Raw genomic sequence first — 22,991 nt, 5'->3', positions numbered from 1 at the left:
TACTAGAGGCGAAACAAAATGGTAGCCGCCCGTTGCGTGATGACGTTGTGCGCAAAACAGAGCTTGACGTCATACTGCAAACAATAAACGTCATAAAAGTTCAGGAGTGCAGAAGCATTAACAAGCAGCACATAGGAAGTACGCTAACTCTGAAGGTGGTAAATAGGACATGTACAGAGTTTAGATGTGTGCAGAACAGAGAACACAAAGGAAGTCAAGGAATGCATACTATGACGGTGGGTCGGTGTGCTGGGCTGGTAGCCGTCGAGCGACGTAGTGAACCCTGCATCCCGTGATGTTACAGTTGGTGTGTATTTCCGGGGGTTGGTGACTGGTGTTAATAGTGGTTGTGCTTGGACAGGCACGGCTGAAGATGTGTGGGGCCCCATTTCAACATGATGGTTGGGGTTTGGGAGGCTTGTTTGGAGCAGAATACAGTCTGAGGCAGCCATGGGGTGCATACATTTTAATGGAGATAAAGACATACAGGGGGGGAGGGGTCTTTTGCCACAGATTATCATGAGACTGCCATCCAGCAAGGAGCTGAAACAAATACCCACTGAAAAGCTACACATCCTTCTTTATAGCTGATGCAGAGGAACTGGTGTTAAAGGCAACAAGGTGATAACACTTCCACGGCAGAAAGGGCTCCAGCAAATGCAGTTTGTAAGGTGAGCGCTGCAAAGCGCACATTTTGAACTAATACCTATGCTACTTATTTCAAACTGTTATGCTTAGAACCTTGTGGTTCAGGGCCATATGACATGTGATGTTATTTCCTGAGATGTTATCAGGTCAAGTGATGTAATTTTGCATGAAGTTATCATTATGCCAATTACCATTTTTGGAACTTAAAAAATCCTAAAGCTTTTTGGCAGGGTCGGTCTCAGGATTTGCGGGGCCCTGGGTGGCATAAGGTGTGCGGGGGGGTTATTTGCATAAATGGTGACCCGTGATATTACAGAAAACTATTTCACAGAATGAGTCTTTAATATACAATATATCATGGGCAGTTACATTAAAACCACATTGCCAATAGAAAGGCAGGAGACAACTACAATGTGATGTCCAGTATATGATTTGTCGCTGTTAACATTGGATCAGGGTTGAAAGACCGAGGTAGAAATGTTCGAGGGAGAAAAGACCGAAGATTATTTTTCTGAAATAACCTTTGGTCTTTTCTCCCGTGAACATTTCCGACTTGGCCCCCACCCCTCTATTTACCTTGCTGCCGACTCGGTGCTGCAGGGTCCTTTTTTTTATGGCGGCTGTAGAGACTCCCCCACTCACAATAAAGTGCGCAAGGGTATCCCCCGCAGCCCCCAGTACAGAATGCGTGATTTGGTTGAACTTTTCGACGGTTCAGAATTTTCGAACGGCCGGAATTCAGCCAAATCACGCATTCAGGCTTTTCAACTCAGTCATTTTGGCCGATTCCGTTAACATTTACCTATGTGGAAATATCAGTAGAGCAGCTTTATTTTGTAGTAGCAGACAAAATGAGATGGGAGCCTCATCAATGTAGCCCCTGGGCCTTCATTGGAGGCGGTGAGCAGGCCAAAACTGTTTGGTGGGTTGCAGGAATTGAAAAGGGAAGCAGGGAATCCCATAACTGAATTTTGCAATGGCAACTGAGCAGGTTAAGTGACTATTGCTGAGATGTTATGTTTATATCTTTCTGTAAATCATATGGCTATTTTCCCATTCCTGCAGCAAAATGTGCTGCCAAATGTGTTTTTGTACAATGGTATGGTACGGCTCCCTCCCATCAATAGGTGTGGGAACCTTTGGCCCCATAGCAAAAATCAAAAGCTGGCACCTATGAATATATGTACAGCAAGTGAACATATCTTAACGTGAAATATACAAGTTTGATTCAATTGACCTTTCCTGTAAGAAGAAAGTGCACCAGACAAAAGAGCATTGGCATTTAAAAAACATTAATCAACACCAGAAAAATGACATGAGAGGGGAGATTTTCCAATAACTTTGCTGGCAAAGAGTAAAAGGTGCCCAACTTTTAATCCCAACAATCTATTGTGAAATATTCCCAGGAAAACAAAATCCCAGTAAGAGGCATGTGTTTTGATGACACTTGTATGTGGTCTTGTGGGTAAGCGTCTGCACTTGGACAACCTGGTTGAAATTCTTGTAGCCGAACACTTGAGCAAGTTTGCTGGACTCAAAAATATCCAAGTGGGGTAGTGACTCCATCTGAAAAAGCTGTGCTCACCCATATGTACCCACTACTTATGCCCTAAAAAACAACACAAGGCCACAATGAGGGAAAATAACATCTCCAGGATTTCAACCTCTTACCACATCCAGGGCATATATAAAGGACTTGCTTGCCTGCTCATCGTTTCCCCTCACCCCTATGTTTGGCTTTGAACAGTACTCTGTTTTTATAAATATGACTTAAAAAGTACACAAACCATAATAAGGTATTCACACAAATATATACAATATGTTACGCTCACCTGGTCTCTGTGGAGGCGTTGGGGCACGGTTGCAGCCCTCCCTGAACTTGAATCACCCCCTTCAGGCCTCTCCCTCAGTAGAAAAGCTGTGAGCGGCGGTATGTGGTGATACTGCTCCTGCATGGAGATAAGAGTGTGTGAGTGCGCCAATCTGTGATTGTTGTACCTCTCGAACCCTTCACCCCAAAGTACGGTTTCTGTGAGCATACGCCGGCCCATAAAGTTCACCTGTGAATTATGGAAGATAAGCTCTCCGTCCTGCTACTTCTGGCAGGGGCATGTCGAATGGGATCTAGTTCCTTCACTGATCCCTGATAAGGATTAGTCTAGTACAGCTGCGACTATACTTCTCCTTGTGATTGTTAAGTCTTTCTTGTGCTCTTGTGATGCTGTTTGTTCTGTTTAATGTATTTATATGTTGCTCCTATTTATGCCCGCAATAATATCTCTGTTCTGTTTTCTTCCCTTAGATGGAAATGCAGCTTCAATGCAACTGTGAGACGCGAGACTCGGCCAGATGGAAGATGGATGTTACCGCAATGTTCGACAGCAGGTAAGTGATGGTTTGAGGAAAAACGCGAAGTATGGATAAACGCAACCTTAAACTGACTGTTTTTTCGATGTCTAACCTTGTCTTCTGTTTTTCTTTGCAGGCGCTGCTGTCGACGATGGAGCGTGTCGTGCTGCAGTGCCAAGATGAAGATTTCGCCGTTCCGGAAAGTGTAAAGATGAATACTTGGTTCGCCGAAGAGATGTACAGGTAAGAACAGCTTCCCCCAGTTGGTAAGTATGCTGGCAGGAAGCAGGATATCCAGGAAGCAGGATCTTCAAAGGTAAGTCTGACCTCAGGCGACGGTGAGCGTTACGCTGCTTGCAAGTGCAGAATAACGCAAAGCGTCTGTCTTGAGGATCGGGGCAGTTTATATAGCTGAGATTGTGGGCACGCCCATTAGGGCCGGCTTACCCACCACACCCTGCCGCTCCTAGAGAGTGAGCACGTGCGAAGGCAATCCATTAGCAGCCACACCCAAGAATACACTTGGGGCTGCTTAATAGATGGAATGTTCAAGGTTAATGCATCCTGCTTAATGGATGGAATGTTCAAGGTTAATGCATCTGAAGTGCTATTTCCACAATAAAAGCTTTTTGGTGTTAAATGGATGTTCTTGTTTACTTTTGTTCATGAGCCTGGCCCCAAAGGCGCCAGGACAGTGTCCACCCAGGTCTCCTGTGCATGCGACCCCTGCAAGCCTAGGCCTCTGACTTCATGACCATGACACATTATTATACAAACATGTTAGGATTTTTGTTCAATTGTGGCATTATTCGCCTCATCTTGAATGGGAAACTACAAATACCACAATGCAATTCAACAGAAGGCAAAACATGCCCTTTGAGTTTTGAAAATGTACTTTCAAGACTTAGACTATTGTGAGAAAAGCTTGACACAGAAACTGTTCTTCTGAACACCTGTGAAGACCTGCTCTCAAATCTTGACTCCAACTCTCCCTCTGTCCTCATTCTTCTTGACCTTTCTTCTGCTTTTGATACAGTAAACAACAACATCCTGATCACCCGTCTCCATGATACCCTTAGCATCACAGATCAGGCCGTGGCATGGCTTGCCTTCTTTCTCTCTGACCGGCCCTCCCAGGTGGAACTCAGGTCCTTTCTCTCCTCTACCACTTTCTCCACTTGTGGTGTCCCCCAGGGATCTAACCTTTGCCCCTGGTTCTTCGATATCTACATGGCCCCCTTGGCCCACAAGATCTCTACCTTTACCTATAACTTTCAGTGTTATGCAGATGACACACAGCTCTCTTTCAGGCTACCCTCGGCCTCCTCCTCGTCTTCGCTCATCCCTGACTGTCTATCTGCAATTCAGGGTTGGTGTGCTGCTAATGATCTATGCTTGAATGCCATTAAGACAGAGATCATCCTCATTGGGACCCCTGCTCCCGCTTTCCCACTTTCTCACTGGCTTGCCTCCTTTGGCCCTGTGCCCTCACCTACCAATGAGGCAAAAAATCTTGGGGTCATCTTTGACTCCACTCTCTCCTTCTCTTCCTCACATCTCAGACATCTCCAAAAAGTCAAACTACCAACTGCACCTCCTGAGAGGTATTCTACCTTTTCTCCCTTTCCCCCAGAGGGTTAATCACCTCAAGAGCCCTGGTTCTCTTTACGCTGGACTCTTGCAACAGCCTCTTTCTCAATCTTCCTACTTCTACTCTCCCTCCTCTACAACTCATCCAGAACAGAATTGCAAGACTTATCCTTGGCCTCAAGCCCTGGGACCACATCTTTTCATCGCTGAAATACCTCCACCGGCTCCCCGTGGCTGCAAGGATCAAGTTTGTTTGAGACCCTGTGCATAATCCATAAGGCTCTCTGGGGCCAGGGCTCTCTGGGGCCAGGGCTCTCTGGGGCCAGGGCCCTGCCTATCTACAACGCTCTCTTCGTTAATACTATCCTTCTAGAGTCCTCTGCTCGTCCAAGCAAAAGACTAAAATCCTCCAAAGAAGCAGCATAGCCCCTCTTTAAAATAATGTGACTTGCGATAGTCGAGGCAGGCACTGGTGCCCGAGGGTCCCTGTGCCATTGCACACACTGCACATGTCTCAGGCCGGCTCTGCTTTTTGGTCTCAGAATGTTGGCAAGTATAAGCTGTTTAGCACCTTGCTGACAAAAATCGATTATGCAAATGAAACCGGAGTGATAAGACATACATGCCAACATTTCCTTGCACCTAGGAGGGAGTTTTGAGAGAGAAAATCGGGAGATGTAGTTTTCCCCATAGGAATGTATTGGCGCTGGAATCATCCTAGGCAGAGAACGTGAAAAAAAGCAATATTTCCCACTGAAAAGTCAGGAGTCTCCACCCTTAAATCGGGAGGGTTGGCATGCATGATAAGGCAATGAAGTGATGCAAACGTTGATGGATATTGAGAGAGGTCAAGGTGCCTTAAGGCACCAGAATATCAGCCTGTAATTCGTGTGCTGCAAATCGTACATTAACTGCCCTAATATAAAAAAAGATATTGTTGTGCAGTAACACTGACAACACGGGACAGCTGGGGTGGTGGTGGGAGGCAGAGGCTCAAGATTGAAAGGCCTTAGCGCCATTCTTAGATGGTTTAGTTCAAATCTACCTGTTTAGTTCGCAGAGAACTAGCTTTGTTCCTATCAAAGCAATGCTCGAGCGTGCTAACATCATCACACGCACTATGGCTAGTCTGGTTTCTTCCCTGTCGTTAAATACTCTCAAAAACAGAAAAGGACGCATCCTAACGTGACGTAGGTAAACACAAAATGGTATAGGACGTAAATTGCGGTAATCGTAAAGTGTTAGTCAGGTGATGAAAACGCGTCGCTGGGTCCTTTCCTCTAATTACAATGAAAACTCGTCTCTTGGTCCTTTACTCTAATTACAATTTGTCACTACAGAAACAGAAGGAGATGGTTTTTTGGGATTCCTCCTCTCGTTTCTCGTCTAGTTAGAAATTATTCTTTAGTAGTGTAAACGATGTTTGTTTAGGTTGCTTTAAAGGCAGTAGAAGGTGGGATTGGTTGAGTGTGCCGCCAGCACAGAGACCGGCCGCGGACATGGCGGAAAAATTCGACAATCTGGAAGAGCAGCTTGAGAAGTTTGTGGAGAATATTCGTCAGTTAGGAATCATTGTGAGCGACTTCCAGCCCAGCAGTCAAGCCGGTCTCAACCAGAAGCTGTGAGTTGCCCGTTGGGGGTGGAGATGATGAATATTCATGCTTGTTAAATCCACAAGCGGTGGAAAGACCGCCATTGAAATGTAGGGGACGTTGGGCTAAACGTTGTAACCGTGGGTTTGTCTTTTCAGCTGCTTATTGGCCGTGTCGAAACCAAAGAGTAACACGTGCACCACCGCAAGCGCATGCACGTGCGGTGACTGGATTGCAGAAAAGTGTTACTGTGGAACAGCGGTCTTTGTTCGTGCATTTCAAGCACAGGACACAACCATTCACCATTCCAAAAAGCAAGGATGTGTTTGAGATGGCATACTGGACCATAGTATTGTATGTTCAATATACGGCATGTTCCTCTGCAATGTACAAAACTTACACGTGTGGTTTTCTTTTCAATCTGTGTATTATACTTTGTAGCTGCAAAATGGCAAACAACATGTAGGGGTCAAATCGTCTCTTTGGTCTCGAGCAATCCCTGGTAAGCAGTGAGCTACTTCTGTCAAACGCGGAGCTAGTATATAACATGCTGCACATCTAGCTTCCCTTTTTGATGATCTTAGTTTTAAAAGCAGCTGTAAAATCATTTCTAGAAGTTTTATTTTAAGCTTTGAAAATCAGCAAATCCTTAGAATATCTCAGTGGGTTAAGATGCAGCAGAGATCTAGCTGCATGTTTCACAGACATCACGGCAGCTGGCACGTTAACCAACCAAGCCAAAATTCAAAAATAAATTCATAGCATGAAAAGGTGAGAGTGATTCTGCAACCATCCTATAAAGCGCACACAAATACCAGAATGGTCTGTTGCCAGTTTTCAAGCGGATTACTCCCAACCCAACCAACGTTTTAGAGGCACAGGCGGTGCCTAAAAACATGCCAGATAATATTTTCCATCAGAATTCTATTTATTTTTTGAGATGAGATAGGGGCTGAGCCGGTACACTGACTCTCCCTGTTCCTCCTGAACCTTTATAGAAGCCTGCCTGTTATTGCATTTCCCCAATGTATCTTTGTTGTTGTACTTAGTAAGCATATCACACAGCAGTATTCTAAACGTCTTGCTCCTTTACACACTAGTGAAGTGTAATGTTCCCTATTGGAATGTAGAGCTACAAGAAGCATGCTTTAAGGTTGATGTGGGCCGGGAATCCATGACTGGGGTAACTATCACTAGAACCTGCCTTGCTTATCTTAATAGGTCTACAAAAAAGTGACTACATTCCAATAAAGCTTTAAGCATTGATAAGTGGTCCCATAATATTGACACCTCGCATTCAGACCTAGTTGTCAATAAACAGTGGTTTGCATTCTGGGACTTGTAGTTCAGCTTTTCCCAAATGTGGTAACTGCAAAGCAAATGCAGATTGACACTGGCTAAAAAGCAAACACTGTCCACTAGTCAGCTTCTTTCCCACCACTGCCTCCATGCTCTATATGGTGGTTGTGAAGCAGAGATGCATATTCTGTTGCACCATGTAGGCCAGGTGTAAGTAGTGCATCCTGTGCGGAGTGTTTTTCTGCATGCTGGTATTCGTAGTTTTGCTTCTCATGTATCTGTATTGTTGCAGAGCTGTAAGTGACAGAAAGCAAAACAGGTTGCCCTAGTCATGCATGACACTGCAACAAGGAAGTGTCAGAAGTCGTCTGTGGGTGGTTGCATTATTAAAAAAGGTTGCTTGCTTATTTCATTTTTGAAAACGGGCATCCAGCATATAGTTTGTAAATAAAGAAAAATGTTTTGCACTTTTAAACAAGCAGGCAGGCATATACATTTATTTATAAATGTACAATTTACCTATTCTTTCACAAATGGCTTGGGAGACATATTGTATGGACTTACCTTGAAAATGCATATGAGCCATCGAAGTGAACAGCCCCAACATTAGCACTTTCTATGCAGAGTTGGTACTTTGCATGTGAAAGGGTCCCTGGAGGCGTACTTGTCCCCATGACCCAGTTTTTTTTCTGCCTGCTGGGCAGCGCTTTTCTGACAACACTGCTGTAAATCACAGCTCTGTGGAGTACTACACACATTCAAAGGCCCTAGGCTGATCTTGCTGCAACTTCCAGGCTTCTGAGACTTGAAACTCAGACTGCTGCTGTTCCAGGAGACACATAAAATCCAGATTTATTGCATCTCAACCTGACAGTCGGGTTGAAATCCGGGCAGGTGGCAACCCTAGTCAAAAGTAGCTCTTGCATGGACGCACTGCAATTGGGCTCCAGCCCCATTAACCCTCCCCTCGAAATTTTGGACCATTCCTATGGGAACTGCTGACCTTCAGAGCTGTCCTGAGTAGGATGAAAAGCAGATGATCAACGGAGTCATGTTGTGTGCGCAAACACTTTCCTTTTGTTCTCAGCAGTGCTGTTTTTGGGCGTGAATTGTTATGCAAAAGGCACTGCAAGGGGCCTTTCTAATTGAAAGACTCCAATTAACTAGCGATTCTGTGGGTGCTTCCAAGACAAAGGGCCTGATATAAAAAAGCAATGTTTCAGTGGGGGAAATGCTTTTGTAAATTGGACCCAATGTGTGTAAAACAGAAAAGCTACCTTTTTAAGATTAGTTTATACCCAGTAAGGGGCACAGCATTGTCACTTGCTGCTAGCCATTGGCTAGAGATCATTGACTCTTGGCGAGTACGAAATGGCGTGCTATCTGTATGTATAGATTGAGGTGGCAAGTGCCTTTTTATGGCTAGGTAGAAGCTTGCAACTCGTATCCTTAACGTCAGGAATTGCAGTTACCTGGAGGTTTGGGGAGCATGTTCATTATGGCAGAGCACAAAAAGCATGTATGAAATGTATGTGTAAAAAATGTTGTGTATGTTTTATTCCTGTGCCATCATTTCATTTATTTGTATGGGGGACAGGGGGCATGGAACAAAATTGGCTTCTTTGCAACCTCCATCCTCTCAGTCATACAAAGGCCCAGAAATTTACACCTGCATGAGATTTTCGAGCTAGCGCATATGCTTTGGATTCTTGTGGAATCTGATTGCTTTTTACTCGAGATGAAACAGGCTGATTCCAAAGGAATCCATTGCAAACAGAAAGTGGCATTTACTCACAAAGTGAACACATGTATGCATGCAGGCGATTATGCCTGCATTTGCACCTTTTTGTTTTGCACATAATAGTGCAAATTACTACAATTGCATGCAGAGGGCCTGTTTGCAGGTAAAGACAAATGTTACAGGTCCCCTCCATGCAATTCACATTTTGAAATAAAATGACCCCTGAATTACTATTATTATTATTTTTATTTTTATAAAGCGCTGAAAGCACGTACTTGGGCAGTAAATATTACCAGATATCACTATTTTGCATTCTAGGACTTGTAGTCTTCCTTTCCGACGGATGTAGAAAATAAAGGGCCAATGAATTCTTTTAGCTTCACATACGTTTCTATAAAAGTATTTGTATATGCTTTACTATAGGATTTTTTGTGTATTTTAAAAAAAAAAAATATTTATTTTTTTCACTGACTCCAATGCAGAAAATTGAACCTTTAGAAATGATTACGTTCACACTATAAAAAAAAGTCTCCTTACAGAGGAGAAGATATAATGCGTTTAGGAACAAAATGGTGTTGTCTTGTTCTCCATTAGTGGTCCCTGAAACTTCACAACTAGCATTGTTATTGTTGCAGTGACCATCCCTCGGTTCCCATATAACTTTGACAGGCAGAAAAATAGTCTCACCTGCCCTCCACTAAACCAAAGATTATAGAATAGCCGACTGACATTATTTCCTGCCCTCTTGCTGCCAGTTTCCAAAGTTGCCTGGGCTGTTCAGCATACTACCGCACGAGAATCAGTGAAGCGCTTTGCTGTTCCTGGTTATGCTATTTTATTGAAGCTTGCATAACATATCTTCTCCCCCTTTCACGATTTCTTGGCGCTTCAGTATCTTTTAGTTCTAGGTTCGCAGATTAATGGGCAGGGCAAGGTTTCTTTGCAGCAATGTTGATTTTTGCAGACCTGATTAGATGTGGCTGTCTGTAAGTGTACATTTAAGCTATTTTGTGACTTGTCTAGAGTAGCGGGTAATTTGTGCTGCAAGTTGCTTATGTAAATTGTGGTGTTTGGGGAAATTTGGTGTAGTCGTTTGTCTTCAGTTAACATACGTTCCATTGTGTAACCTGTGTTGTATTGTTGATGGAGTTGTGTGTTGAGGTTAGGCTCTAGGATGCTTTGTCAGATGACACTATGCCATGGCAAACATTCAGGGACCACTTTAAGTAGTCAATTTACTGAGACTCCATTCTGATTGACACTTCAAAAACACTCTGTCTGATATGTGGTTATGGTACACTGCAGCTAGGTAGCTATGCACCATGAACTGACAACGGACTAATCCACCCGTGCACCACAGTAATACCATGCTGGCAGTTGCCATTAAAATGTGCACTTTGTATTTAAAACATTGGGCAATGTCACTGGCAATTCCACCATGGGTTGCTAATTTGACACTAGTTCCTAAAAGCATTCCTTTGGGAAACGGGAATAGGGCACCATACAAGTAAATTTGGCCCACCCACACAGTCCCTGACGGTTGCCCCTCCCCAACCATGTTTTGCGTTGACCTCCCTCCGAAGTTAGTTTTGTTGTGCTACTGGTTATGTATTGTGTCAAGGCTATCCAAGCTCTTTAATGCTACAACAGCAGCTAACTGACAGTAAGCAATTTCGATTCCTGAAATTATGTTGTAGGTACAAATCCAATCCATTATTAACAATTTTAAAGTGGCAAGCAACTAGTCTGGCATCAAGTCACTTGCCCCTTCACTTCTCTACATGCACACAGCGCACAACTGTTTGCTCCCCATCAGTCCATTAAATCTCGCCAATGGCTAGTGGGGAGTGCACGTTTTGGGGCCTGTAAATTGTAATTTGCTGCAACTGTTAAAAGTAATGCACTTCCGAAAAGTGATATTAAACAAAACGTAGCCGTTGGTGTTGCTGTAGGCAACACATGAAACCATTGATTTTGTACTATTATACCATTACACAGGTGCAATACCATATGTAAATAAATCTGCCTTGGTACGCCCCAAAAAGGGTCAGCCCAGAATGAATTTTTAGGCCTCATCCCTTGTGCACAAAAAATCCCTTTATGGGTGGATCTAAGCCTGATTTGCATATGGCCTTTGCTTTTCTGTCATGAAATTCTGAAAAACTATAGTTTGAAGTGTGTCGAAAACTTTCAAGTCTTTTTCCCAATACTCCCACAGTGAAACTTTCTGAATCCTCCATAAGAACAAGACTGTTGAAGGGCACCTGCACTTCAGTACTGCAAATGAAGAATAGCATGGGGTGAGAAAATAAAAGCAGAAATGCAGTTCTGCACCCCACCTGAATCCCCCTTTTTACCTAGTATATGACGCACTGATGAACGAGAGGGCAAGGAGGAGGAGGAACTTCCCCTAGCCGAAGGCAAAAAACCCAGGCGAGGACTGAACAGTCCAAAAGAAGGAGCAACTACAGAATGAGCTGTACCTGGACGGTTCGAGTAACTCCTCAAGAAGAGGTGGCGGGAGGGGGAAGATGGGGTCCCACAGAAACACAGACCTCTAGGTCGCAGAACACCACAAGGTAGCAGGAACATCCCAAATTCAATTTTAAGTTCTCAGTACAGTACAAGTGAAATCCAGTAAAAAACTAAGTAGATATCCAAGCCAAGCCACAGTCTATAAGTCACCGATTTGCCACAAGTAGAATCGCTCTGCAGGAGGGGAGGTCGGGAAACGCCAAGGTCTGTATATATCTGGTTCAGCGTAGTGTTACCAGGTCACCAAAAGCAAAGCCAAATCCAATGGATAGGTCAAAATTCAGAAGCAAAGGCAAATTTGCGCCATGGCAGGACAGAAGAACAGCTGTTGCAGGCGCTAGGGCTTACCTGGTGGCACATCCTGATTTCTGCAGCATTTCGTTCCCGTCTCCTTCTGGATTCCATGAGCGCCAACGGTAGAGGGACATGATGATGTCATTGTGGACGCCGCAATGGGGCACTTGGGCAATGAGCCACCGTTGCTTGTTCGATATTGCACTTGATGCCACAGAAGCCTCCATGTGCCACACACGCAGTGTATTGTGCTGGCCTTCGCAGCATGACACAGGGTTGTCCAGAGTATTGTCAGTGGATATGATTCATCCAAAACCTTACATACATCACCCTTAAGTTGTTTTCCAAAACTAATGCCCGAACTTCCAAACAAATTGTTGCAGGCTCCTAGTTGAGCAGATTTCTCATTTTTGCAGACTGCGAAGACAATTGCTTTTTTGCCAGAATGAGCTGAGACTTGTTGCAGTGCATGGGGATGAGAAGCCCAGCAAGAAAGCTGGTAGGAGAGATGGGCAGCAGAAACATGATGGAGGCCATGAGAGACCATTTTGAGGATTCAGACCAGTAAGCGAAACTGACTGAAATGATCAAAATAACTATCCTGTCTTATACGTTGTCCATAGCCTCTACAGTGATACATCAAGTTTAACATACGGTACTCGAGCCAAAGGGCTAATGGAGCATTTTTCTGACGATCAGCCATTTATTTACACGATATGTGGCCTATTTGGCTTGTTCTTCACCATCATTAAAGGCAGAAGTGGATTGGGCTGGTCTACTTGGGCCTTTAAGAGTCCTGTTGCACTGGCTGGACGCTGCACTGCTGATCTCTTTGAGCATTACAAGCATTTCTGCAGTGTTGGGCAGAAAGCCCATTTTGTACCGTATGTGGTAGCCCCAGTACTTTCTGCTGGCTTTTCAGGGTTTTGGACTTCTCCCAGCCATTATGGCTCTGTTTTTATGTCCTTTGTTTGAAGAGTCCCAGTGACTCCTAATGCAGGATTTCCCAGAAAATACCACATAGTGTCCAAGAGTGGGTAGCCTCGCTCTTAGTCATGTGGTTAGGCTGGTGGTGGCTTTTTTGCCTATGCACTGTGTGGAATTAATGTCATCTAGCCGGATCCTTTTTTGACCAACTCCGACATTCACCAGTGTAGAGGCTGTTTGCTCCCCTTGAAGACTTGAGGGGGTCACCTGACTATCCTTTGTGTGCAAGTGGTCATCTTGGTCCAATGTGTGCCTGTATTCTAGTATTGGGGCTGTAGTCTGCCTGAAACCAGTTCTGAGTGGCCGACTCCAGGCAGGCCTTGCAAATTATAAAAAATCCCACCATGCCTGCATGGTGATGGGGGTGCTGTTGAGCACCCAGCAAGGCTGGCGCATTGCTCGTCAGCTTTGCACAGTTTGTGGGCTTCTCCTGATATAACACTATCCCACCACCATTGGATCAGCTGTTTGCTGACCTTCTGCTGCAGTAAAGAGCTGGGTATGACCCGATCCTACAGTGGGTCTCTGCAGTGTGGGGGGGGGGAGCCGAGTTACAGCAAATATGGCCAGAGTGCTGCACGGTGCACCGGGGAACGCTGAGCAACTGAAGAGTGACAGAATCCCTGGTTGGAAGGACGGGCCGGTAACTCCTCTATATAGCACTGGGCGTGCATTGTCTGTGTGAGGGGTTACTGGCAGTGCAGACCACTGTCCCGATCCCCCACGACTACCGGGTGCTTTGCCGGTTCCTCTGACACAAGTGCAGGCAGTAGAAGGTGCCTGCGAGGCCAGTGCTGCAGTGGGTGGGACAGCTGCTTGGCCCCAGCTTGGACATACTGGTCTGTGTCGCAGAGTGGTCCTGCTGAGGGTGCGTGCCATCCTCCCTAGCAATGTCTGAAGTGTAACTGAATCTTTCCTGCACTGGTCCTCTGTTGTGCTGCACACCAGGCGGTCGTCCACGTATTGGATGACTGTGCCGTGCATTTGCAAATTGTTTAGGTCCATCTGGGTCTACCTATTGAACACACTAGGTGACTCTCAATACCCTTGTGTTAAAGTTAAACGAGTATGGTGAACCTCATCCCGTGATAAGTGAACATGGTGAGATACTATGCCTCTGGATGCAATGGGATGGAGAATAATGCATTCCTCAAATCAATGACTGTGATGCATGTCACCTCTGTAGGTATATTACTTCGTGTTGTGGCTGAGTTTGGTACGAGTGGAAACTCTACTTCCGCCATGTTGTTCAAGGTTCAGAGATCTTGAATGAATTTCCACGCCCCAACTTTTTGTTTTCTTAACAGGGTAGATGATCGTGTTAAATGGTGATTCTGATGTTTTTATTATGCTCTGGAGTGTGTGATAATCTCGTCTGTCTCGCATAATAGTGGGTACTGTTTAAGCTGGGGCAACAGAGCCACTGGTCCATAGTACCTCTGCTACCTTTTTCAAATCTTCCCTCAAGTGAGTTGATACCTTGCTCACTATCTGCATCCTGTGTGGGACCTGTCCCTCTTCCGTGTCCTCTTGAGAATAGCTATTCATCAGTCAAGTATGTTAGTCTTAATGTAGGGTCATCTTCATCTGTCCCACAAAAAATTACCATCTCCTTCCTTTTAAGTGCTGTTTCTAAGTGTATGGTGAGTGTTGTTCCTGGTGCTATTTCGTTGTGTACTGCTGGTCTGAACAACCATTCTGTGTCCAATTGAAATACCTTGTCTTTCATTCTGGGTACCGATCCTAACAATACGTACCCAGGCTTGCAGACAAGGTTTGTGCCAGGCCTTTTTACGCATGAAAATCTTGTAAATACGACAGCTTTGTTATTTTCCTGTGTACATTTGCACACCGGTTTAGAGCAGAGGGCAGTGCAAAAGTCAGGTTAGTTGACAGAAAACCGAATGCTTCTTTTGATTTGTATGTACATGGATGCAATTAAAAGCCTCTGAAACAATGTATTTCTCTGAAGCATTAAAAATAAAAAAGAAACTGCACACTGATTAAAAGGAATGTTTTCTTTCCGTTCAGTTTCTGCTATGTTGTGTGTAGATGCTCATGTAGCAAACGAAGCACTGTGCATGTAAATTTTCCTAGAATGTTAGGATTGTGTGATTAATCGGATGGAAAACTAAGTTGCAATTATTAATCTTTTGTAACAAATGATGCTCTTTTCCAGTGAAAGCCAACCAGTATTGTACAATTGTATCTGTGCCGTGTGCATAACCATGCAGAGGTAGATCATTTTTACACTTATAATTGAATTGACACTCTAACTATAAAAACAGTGTGTAAAACATTATGCACAGGCTAGTTTACATCTGTTCAACCTTGCAGTCAATTGGGTACAAATGGTCAGTGGCAGCAGAGTAATTGATCATGGGTGAGTGATAATCACATGTGTTGTAGCCTCTCTTCAAGACTACAAAAACATCCTGAACCTGACTCCCCAGGAAGTGCAAGCGCTGTTAAAAAAAACAAACAAATGAAAGTTACAATTGAAATTGAACTGCAAAACCTGTCCCTGTACTAATCCAGATAGGTATTTAACTTCATGTAGCGCTTCATACATGGTTCGTCCAACATCTAGGCATTGTGGTTAGTATACCTCAGTCGATACTATGTTTACCGAAAGCTGAAGGATGTTAGCCAATAAGATAGCTCAGCCAGTTGAGTGCTCGTTGCTGTGATCTGTGTGTGAGCTGTTGGTTGCAGGTTCGAATCCCAGCAAGGCCAACTCAGCCTTTCATCCTTTCGAGGTTGATAAAGGACTACCAACTTCGGTTTGGTGATAAATATGTTTTATGTTCTGCTATTGAACCTCAAAAACGCACAATACAATCACTTTTGCTTTACTATGTAACTGACTAGGTTTTTGTGTTCAACATTTTAAATATATACAGGAGAGATCAAATGGGCAGACCGTGGAGAAATATTGAAAGCTCTATTCTGTCACAGTGCAGAAAGCTGCTGCATGGTAATGATTTCCATACAGTTTTTACTCCCATCTTATCTGGCGCACCGCTTGTACCCCGTAAAGGAATACCTCTGGGTGGCGTGGTGACCCAGGTAAAATGCTGTGTGCGCAGAATGCTTGTACGGTGGCTGTAACCCGCTAATAAAAGATTCCGGGTGTTGAGCATCCTATGCCATTTTCTGAAAATGAGATCATATTTAACTTCCTCATTGTGTATTGTGAAACCAACAAGGGCACTACTATTTGCTGTGTGCCTATCGTGAGTGGTTAATGTTCTGCGATCAGAACCGTCATATTGGCCCCAGAAAATCCCTGTGTCCATTACTTTGTCCAACGGGAAAGCTATATCCTCCTTAATCCAGGATTTGGTGGCTCCCTTGGGCGACCAAAAATGGGACTCTTTTTGTCCAATCCTATGGGCTGGCATATTGTGCATTTGGGCCTTGCATTGAAATGGACATGGGTTACCTCCAAGAACTGTCATTCCCACATAACGTGGTACTGTATTTTGTGCTAGAAGTGTGTTCTCTCTGCATGTATATTTGTGCTTGAGCCTGTAAGGTGTTCTTTGGTACTGTCATCTGTTGCTGTGTATTTACCTGTGGTGTCAAGGTTACTGGTGGCCCTACAGGTTGCATTGTCTGTGTGAAGGCCGCGGTGATGGCATTTGTGCTTGGAGTGGCTGCACCTGTGATTGTGTATGTTGCCCCTGTGGCTGCATGGGTGGAACATATATCTTTGCCCCCCACCCCCGGCCATACTGCTTTGTGCATAGTGTCCCCTCTGCCCACATATAAACCATTGTCCTCAAACTCTGGGCCCGGCTCCACCAAATCCAAACCCCCTTCCCCCTGCGAGTATCATTTGCCCTGTTGGTAATATCCTGGAACTGAACTGAATGAAATGAGCTGTCAACGCTGCCCCTGCGGCTGAACATTTAATACGTAATTTGTCAAATTACCATACAAAACATTTTTGTGTTTTTTTTTTAAATTTTTTTTTTTTTTTTTAGGCAGGTCTCAGGAGCTGATTGGTGGGACTATGTCAGTCCCCTATAATCCAGATATATGTTAAGTGACCCTGATTGGGAAGAATGTTTCTTTAGCAAAAAATGATATTAACACCCCTTGTGACATCACAAATCTTCCCACACCACCCCTCAATTACGTGATTGTGCTGAAAGGTGAATGTCCAATATACAAAATGGCAGGAGCTGGCAAGGGTCAAGACATTCTGATCAATAATGGATCCCACAGACATCCGCGAAGACACTGTACAATTGCATCCTAGGACACAGAAACCTCTCTCCATTGATTGCCCCCCCTCTCCTGCTCCCTTCTCGCGCGTCGCTTCCAAGTGTAATCTTAAAAAGCTAAACCCCACTGTGTCGTGGCTGGAGTTTAATTAACAGCATTTAATTTCTATTTCTCTGCCAATTCCCCTCATGCACTCGGGTGCCTAGCGGATTGGCCTCAATCTCTTAGGGTTACTTCGCTGCGGCTGCATTCTCTTGGTGTACTTCAGACGTGCAACATTTCAGCACACTGCTTCTGCTCGTCACACAGGGCCTGCAGCTCTTTTCTTACTAACGGTCTGCGAGAAATGTTTTCTTAACGTGACCCTACAAACAAAATTCCTTCACTACTGTTCATATATTGCTCAGAAAGCCCCCCTAAAACATTCTACACCCCCGCTGCCCGCTTTATACAACTACCCCTTACTGCGCCCAAAGCACCCACCCCTCATTGTGTTCCACCATGGGGCTTCTCACGCTGCTCCTGTGTCACTTTATGCAAACAGCGCCGCGTTCATTGACGTCCCTATCCCCGATTTCACCACCCACGTCACTTTTCACCACGACTTGCACAACTGGTACATGCCCCCCCCCCCCCAAGGCATCGTTGAGTCTGGACCTTTACAACAAAGGAAAACTCACCTTGGCTTGCATGTCAGACGGCATGGAGAATGTCTGTGCACCACGCTCTCAACCACATCCTAGCTGGGACCACCACCACTGGAACTTCAACTGAACAAGCATAAGCCTCCACACCTTCGTACACATGTGTGTCATCCACAGAAAAGATAAGCTCTGGCGAAAATCCAGGCAACTAAACCTCATTACCTTGAGAACCCTTTGATCAGCATGCAGGCCAAACAGCCAAAGCAGAAGTACTGCACAACGGTACTCATGGAAGCATCGAACAAGATTGGAGCTTTTTTTTTTCTTTCGTTTTTTTTCTCTTTCCTCCCCAAGCCACGAAGCACTGCATCAACCGCTGCCAGAGCCTGCAATACTGTAATCCACTGACTGCAACACCAGTAACTGCTTCACTAGCATGATGGTCAGGCAACAGAATGAAAGCTCCAAATGCACCACAAACATCACACACGTACAAGCCTGCAACATACCAAGATGGACCAAATTCAGGACAGTTACTCCAGACCACCTCACCAACACTCTTGCAGCCCTCAAACCAGCCAACTACAAAGTGTGAGAAACCGGAGGGCGTCCTCACATCTACTCCCCTTGGGTCCTTGGCGTAGATGGCCAGGGAAAGGCCATTGCTTTTGGATCCTGACATTTGGATTGGAGAAGCGAGGGAGGATCACCCGGGTAGAGGGTCCTTGGGGATTGGGAATGAAATGTTCTCAGATGAGATCAGTCCTCCATTACAGAGGCAGTTACGGGATATTATTACCCTTGTCCCATTGGCCTAGAAAATGATTGAAGATATTACCAGTCCAGACGTACAGAAAGAGGGTGAAAAGGATTAAGGGCAAGATGGGTGAGACCTGTTTTCTCCCTTTTCCTATTTAATAATACATTTTGTTTTTTACATTTATAAAGTGCACAAAGCGGCCCTGGGTCATCGTGGTGCTGTGACAGCGGTGCTCACCTAGTTACAAGGACAATGGGCACGAGCACCCATTTTAAAATAAAATGTGGATCATAGTGTGAATCGGGGCACTATTGTGTGCTACTGCTTCACTGGGCTACTGCTTGAGTGGCAGAGGACATGCCTTCTGAGGCATGGAGTAAATGTTTTGCAGGTGATGGGTCAAAAGAACACCAGTTCTTTTGAGCAGGCTTAAGACAGGTCTGGGTAATAACACCTCATATGACGCAGAAAAAGTGTTCAAGCCTCCAGTAGTCTTGGTAGGCATGATAGCTGCCATCTCAGTCGTGCTGGTGTGCAGTTTGTTGACAGACTCTACTATTGTGTGGGAGGACCCATACAAATACTGCCTGTTGCCGCGGAGCGGCCGCAGAGTCAAAGGCAGTCTCTGCAGCCTATGGCAGCGACGGCCGCAGGGCAAGGTTCCGCCACGCAAGAGGACGGCAGGCTCCTGCGTAGCTCGCGAACTTGCCTTCAAGAGAAGGACAGGGGTCCCAAGGAGTCGGATGCCTCGATGGACATTATGCAGAATGACGCTCCCCGCCTTGAGACTCCTTCAGGTAAGAGTCCATTAGGCAAGAGAGGTTGTCCTGCTCTTAAAGGAATGTCGACAATCTCCCCTCCCTGACTCAGAGCTACCATTCCAACACATTCGACCCCCAGTAGATTTGAGGGCAGTTCAGCACCAACAGCCGGGAAACTATTCCGGTAAAGCAATCGCTCCAGCTTTAGGACTTTCAACAGCATTCAACCCTTTAGCTCCCCAAGTCATCATTGCTGATTCAAACCCACAAACTGCACTGGAAGGGGCTGCATTGGATCTTCATTTGTCGGCCAAATACAGCAGGAGCACAATGGGCCCCTCGGCAACAGAAAACACGGCAGTTCATCATCGCAGTCCGGACGCAGTATGAGGTTCGAACGCAGTTATAACGTCGACCCTTATTCACCCTACCCCCGACAGGAAAGACCTGGTTAGTCCGACCATCGACCAACTGGAGCAAGTGGCCGCAGGATGTGAAGTGGACTTGACCATGGTAGCCGATTGACAATCTAAATTCAGGACATAAATCCACAGGGGGGTTCCCTTCGTTCAACGGCCCTCGAGAAGACAAAAGTGGCTCGGGATTTAACAGCTCCCGTTTCTCCTAGTTTGGCTTCACAGGACAAGGAAAATATTCCGTCAGACGCCCCCAGAGACCAAGGAAGTCATAAAAAAACCACCAAAGACAAAGAGGCCAAAACCTTTCTAACCCCCAAACTCGTATGACCGCTAAAAACCAGAAGTGGACTACACTAACGGCATTAAGAGTAAAAGGCCCTCACAGGAAGGCACTAATGGCCCAAGCTCGACATCAGCCGCTCTCTTCAAATGTACAGGAGGAATAAAAAAAAAAAAGTTCCAGACCCCTGGCCAGGGCTCCAATGAACTATCAGACGCTGGAATTATGGCAGAAGTGGAAGGAGCCCTAGAATCCGACCTTGGCTTAATCCAACCGCAAGATCCTCTGGCACCAGTAGATGGGGTCCATCCCAGCCACCGAAACAGACCATGCCGAATCTGCCCCCCCACCCCCCAAAGATGGCACTTTGGTAAACCCCCTAGTAAACCAGACTGTACCCCAGTGAAGTCTCCTGAACCCGTGAGACTGAGACCTGCCCCTCGGGGCATTTCAGCTCCAGTCCTCCGTTCGGAAAGTGCGAATTCTCCATCGGCTGACTACATTTCAAACTGTTTACATAAACGTGGCCCGCTGGACCCTAGGCAGTCTAAGCCGAGATGTACCTCACATGAGACAAGTTGGCTCCCGAGCACTGGTAGTTCTTCAGTGCATATCGATTCACGAGCCAACAGAGAAGTAACATCAACCGTGGGCAGCCATCCATGCCTGGATGATAGGGTAAACTCTATTTACCAAGGCCAAATCCTTGTCGTAATCTCCTTTAAGTGGTATGAGGATCTGAGTATCATCTGCATAGTTGGTGTAGGTGATACCGAGACCATCCAGATCATCGAAAAGGGGCTTCATGAATATGTTATACATTGTGGGTGAGACACATGAGCCCTGTGGCACTCAACAAGTAATAGGAATGGGGTCGGCGGATGCTGATGGTGAAAAGACTTGCATAGTTCTATTATTCAAGAAAGATTGTATCCAGCCTATGGCCTCTTGAGAGAAGTGCGCGGCTGAGTCCAGGTGTTTACAGAGGACTTTGCGGTCCACTTGATCTTTCGACTGCGTTTGATTTGGTGGAAGTAGCAGAGCAGATGTTCCATTGTCCTTCAGTGCGTCAATTTGGGCCTTGAGGTCTATCGGTGCTGTTTCGGTCCCATGTTCGGGCCTGAAGCCTGACTGATGGACTCCTAGTAGATGGTTCTGTTCTAGATACTCCTGTATTTGGAGGTAGGCTACCCTATCTAAGATTTTAAGCAGGAATGGTACTGTTGTAATTTGCCTGTAGTTGGTAGGAATTGTAGGATTGTTTTTTGTGGGAGTAATCCTTTAGGTTGCTGGGGATAATACCAGAGGAGAAAGATGCGTTAATTAGCTTTGATATGAAAGGTGATAGGTCTCTGGCAGTGTCTTTGATAATTTGGGCAGGACATTTGTCGCCCTGGCAATTGGAGGGTTTGAGGGTGAGCATGACTTTCTCAACCTTGTGGATAGAGACTTTGGAGAAGCTAAAGCGGAGTGTTGGTTTGTGTAGGGGAGTGGGAGTGCTAGGTTGAGGAATCGGGGAGGTTGGCTTTTTTATTGACAATCTTATCCTGGAGGCATGCTACTTTGTTAGAAGGGCTTTTTGTATATTGGTACACCAATTTTTGTCCTTCACGTAGTTATCTGGCACAGGGATCGGTGTTTCGAGTTCTTTTAGTATTACGAAGAGTTACTTTATGCTTGAATTAGCTTGCAGGATTCTCTTGTTGTAAGTATCTTGTTTGGCAAGAATTAGTTCTTGTAGCGGGAAGATACATTGCTCAGGTTAGTTCTGTCTCATCCGTGGGTAGTTGCCTCCATATAATTTCGCATTTTCTTTTTTCCCTTCTCATGGTTTTGAGGTATGGGGTAAAGTATTGCTTTTTCTCATTTTTTGTGGGGCAATGGCATCTAAGGGTTCTGTCATGATTGTTGTATTCATTGACTAAGTTGCTGGGATCGGCAGATTCTGGTAGTGAATTGAGAGTTGGTAGAATTAGAGGTAAACGTTTATCTACTGTAATGTTTTTTTTTTGTTTCTAGTGAGTATAGAGGGGGCTGAGGGGTTATTAATTGTACACGTTTTAGTGGCTAATGAGAATGCTTCTATCAAAACCAGACAGTCCTTATCACAACCCTCTCTTAGCCTGAAGCCAATTTGCAGCCAGACTTTCCTCACAAGAGCACAGTCTGTAGGAGGATGAGAACGCACCTAACAGACTAGGGGCTTGAGTGAAAAGGCAGGAGCAGCAGCAACAGAGCTAGAGGAAACAATAAGAGCTCTTTTAATGCTTTGTTCAAATATATCAACCGTATCAGACACCACCCCCTTTTCCCCACTCTTACCTGCTCCGTGAAGAACAAGACCCGTAACCTACTTGACCACAATGGAGGAAATGGAATGAAGAGCCAAATAATGAAGTTCCAAGAAAAAAATCTCGTAATCCCAATGGAAAAGTCGACAAGAGTTTGTGTTGTACTGCAGAGCGTCCTGGTATTAGTGTAAGGAGTGACTGAAGAAGAAAACAGGAGAGCGTCCACAGTAGTCACTCAGGTATCCAAGGTAAACAACCTTCGTGATTCAGCAAAGCATCCCAAGGAGTAGGCAAGCGAGTCCGTGTATGAGGGTGTGGGAGAAGGGACAAAATGGACAAAGAGCGGAGGAGAAAAGAAAGGAAACTTAAAGGGGAGCAGAATGCAGGTAAGTAACGGGTCCAGGCGGAAAATGGGAGGTACTGGGCCAGGTGTCGGAAGCGATATGCTGGGTTGCAGAGTTCCGGGAATGCGACGTAACCAAAACGGTAGGCAGAAGGAATCCAGGTAACTTGAGCCGCGTCGGGGTAACAGGAATCAATCCGAAGGGGCCAAAAAAACAGAAATCGG

The 22,991-nt window shown here is 45.3% G+C and overlaps 1 protein-coding gene across 1 annotated transcript in view; it reads left to right on the top strand.

The window, feature by feature from the left end:
• The first annotated feature begins 5,878 nt into the window (after positions 1-5,878).
• Positions 5,879-22,991, top strand: part of MED10 (mediator complex subunit 10) — a 102,797-nt gene continuing 85,684 nt past the window's right edge. The window contains exon 1 of the mRNA XM_069613717.1: positions 5,879-6,208. Within this exon, the coding sequence (XP_069469818.1) occupies positions 6,087-6,208 (122 nt within the window). The 5' untranslated portion in view covers positions 5,879-6,086. The remainder of the gene's footprint in view (positions 6,209-22,991) is intronic.

The sequence above is a fragment of the Ambystoma mexicanum genome, chromosome 5p (genome assembly GCF_040938575.1).
Source record: "Ambystoma mexicanum isolate Mex_15411 chromosome 5p, UKY_AmexF1_1, whole genome shotgun sequence".
Lineage (NCBI taxonomy): Eukaryota > Metazoa > Chordata > Amphibia > Caudata > Ambystomatidae > Ambystoma > Ambystoma mexicanum.
This window is presented reverse-complemented; position numbering and strand designations above follow the sequence as displayed.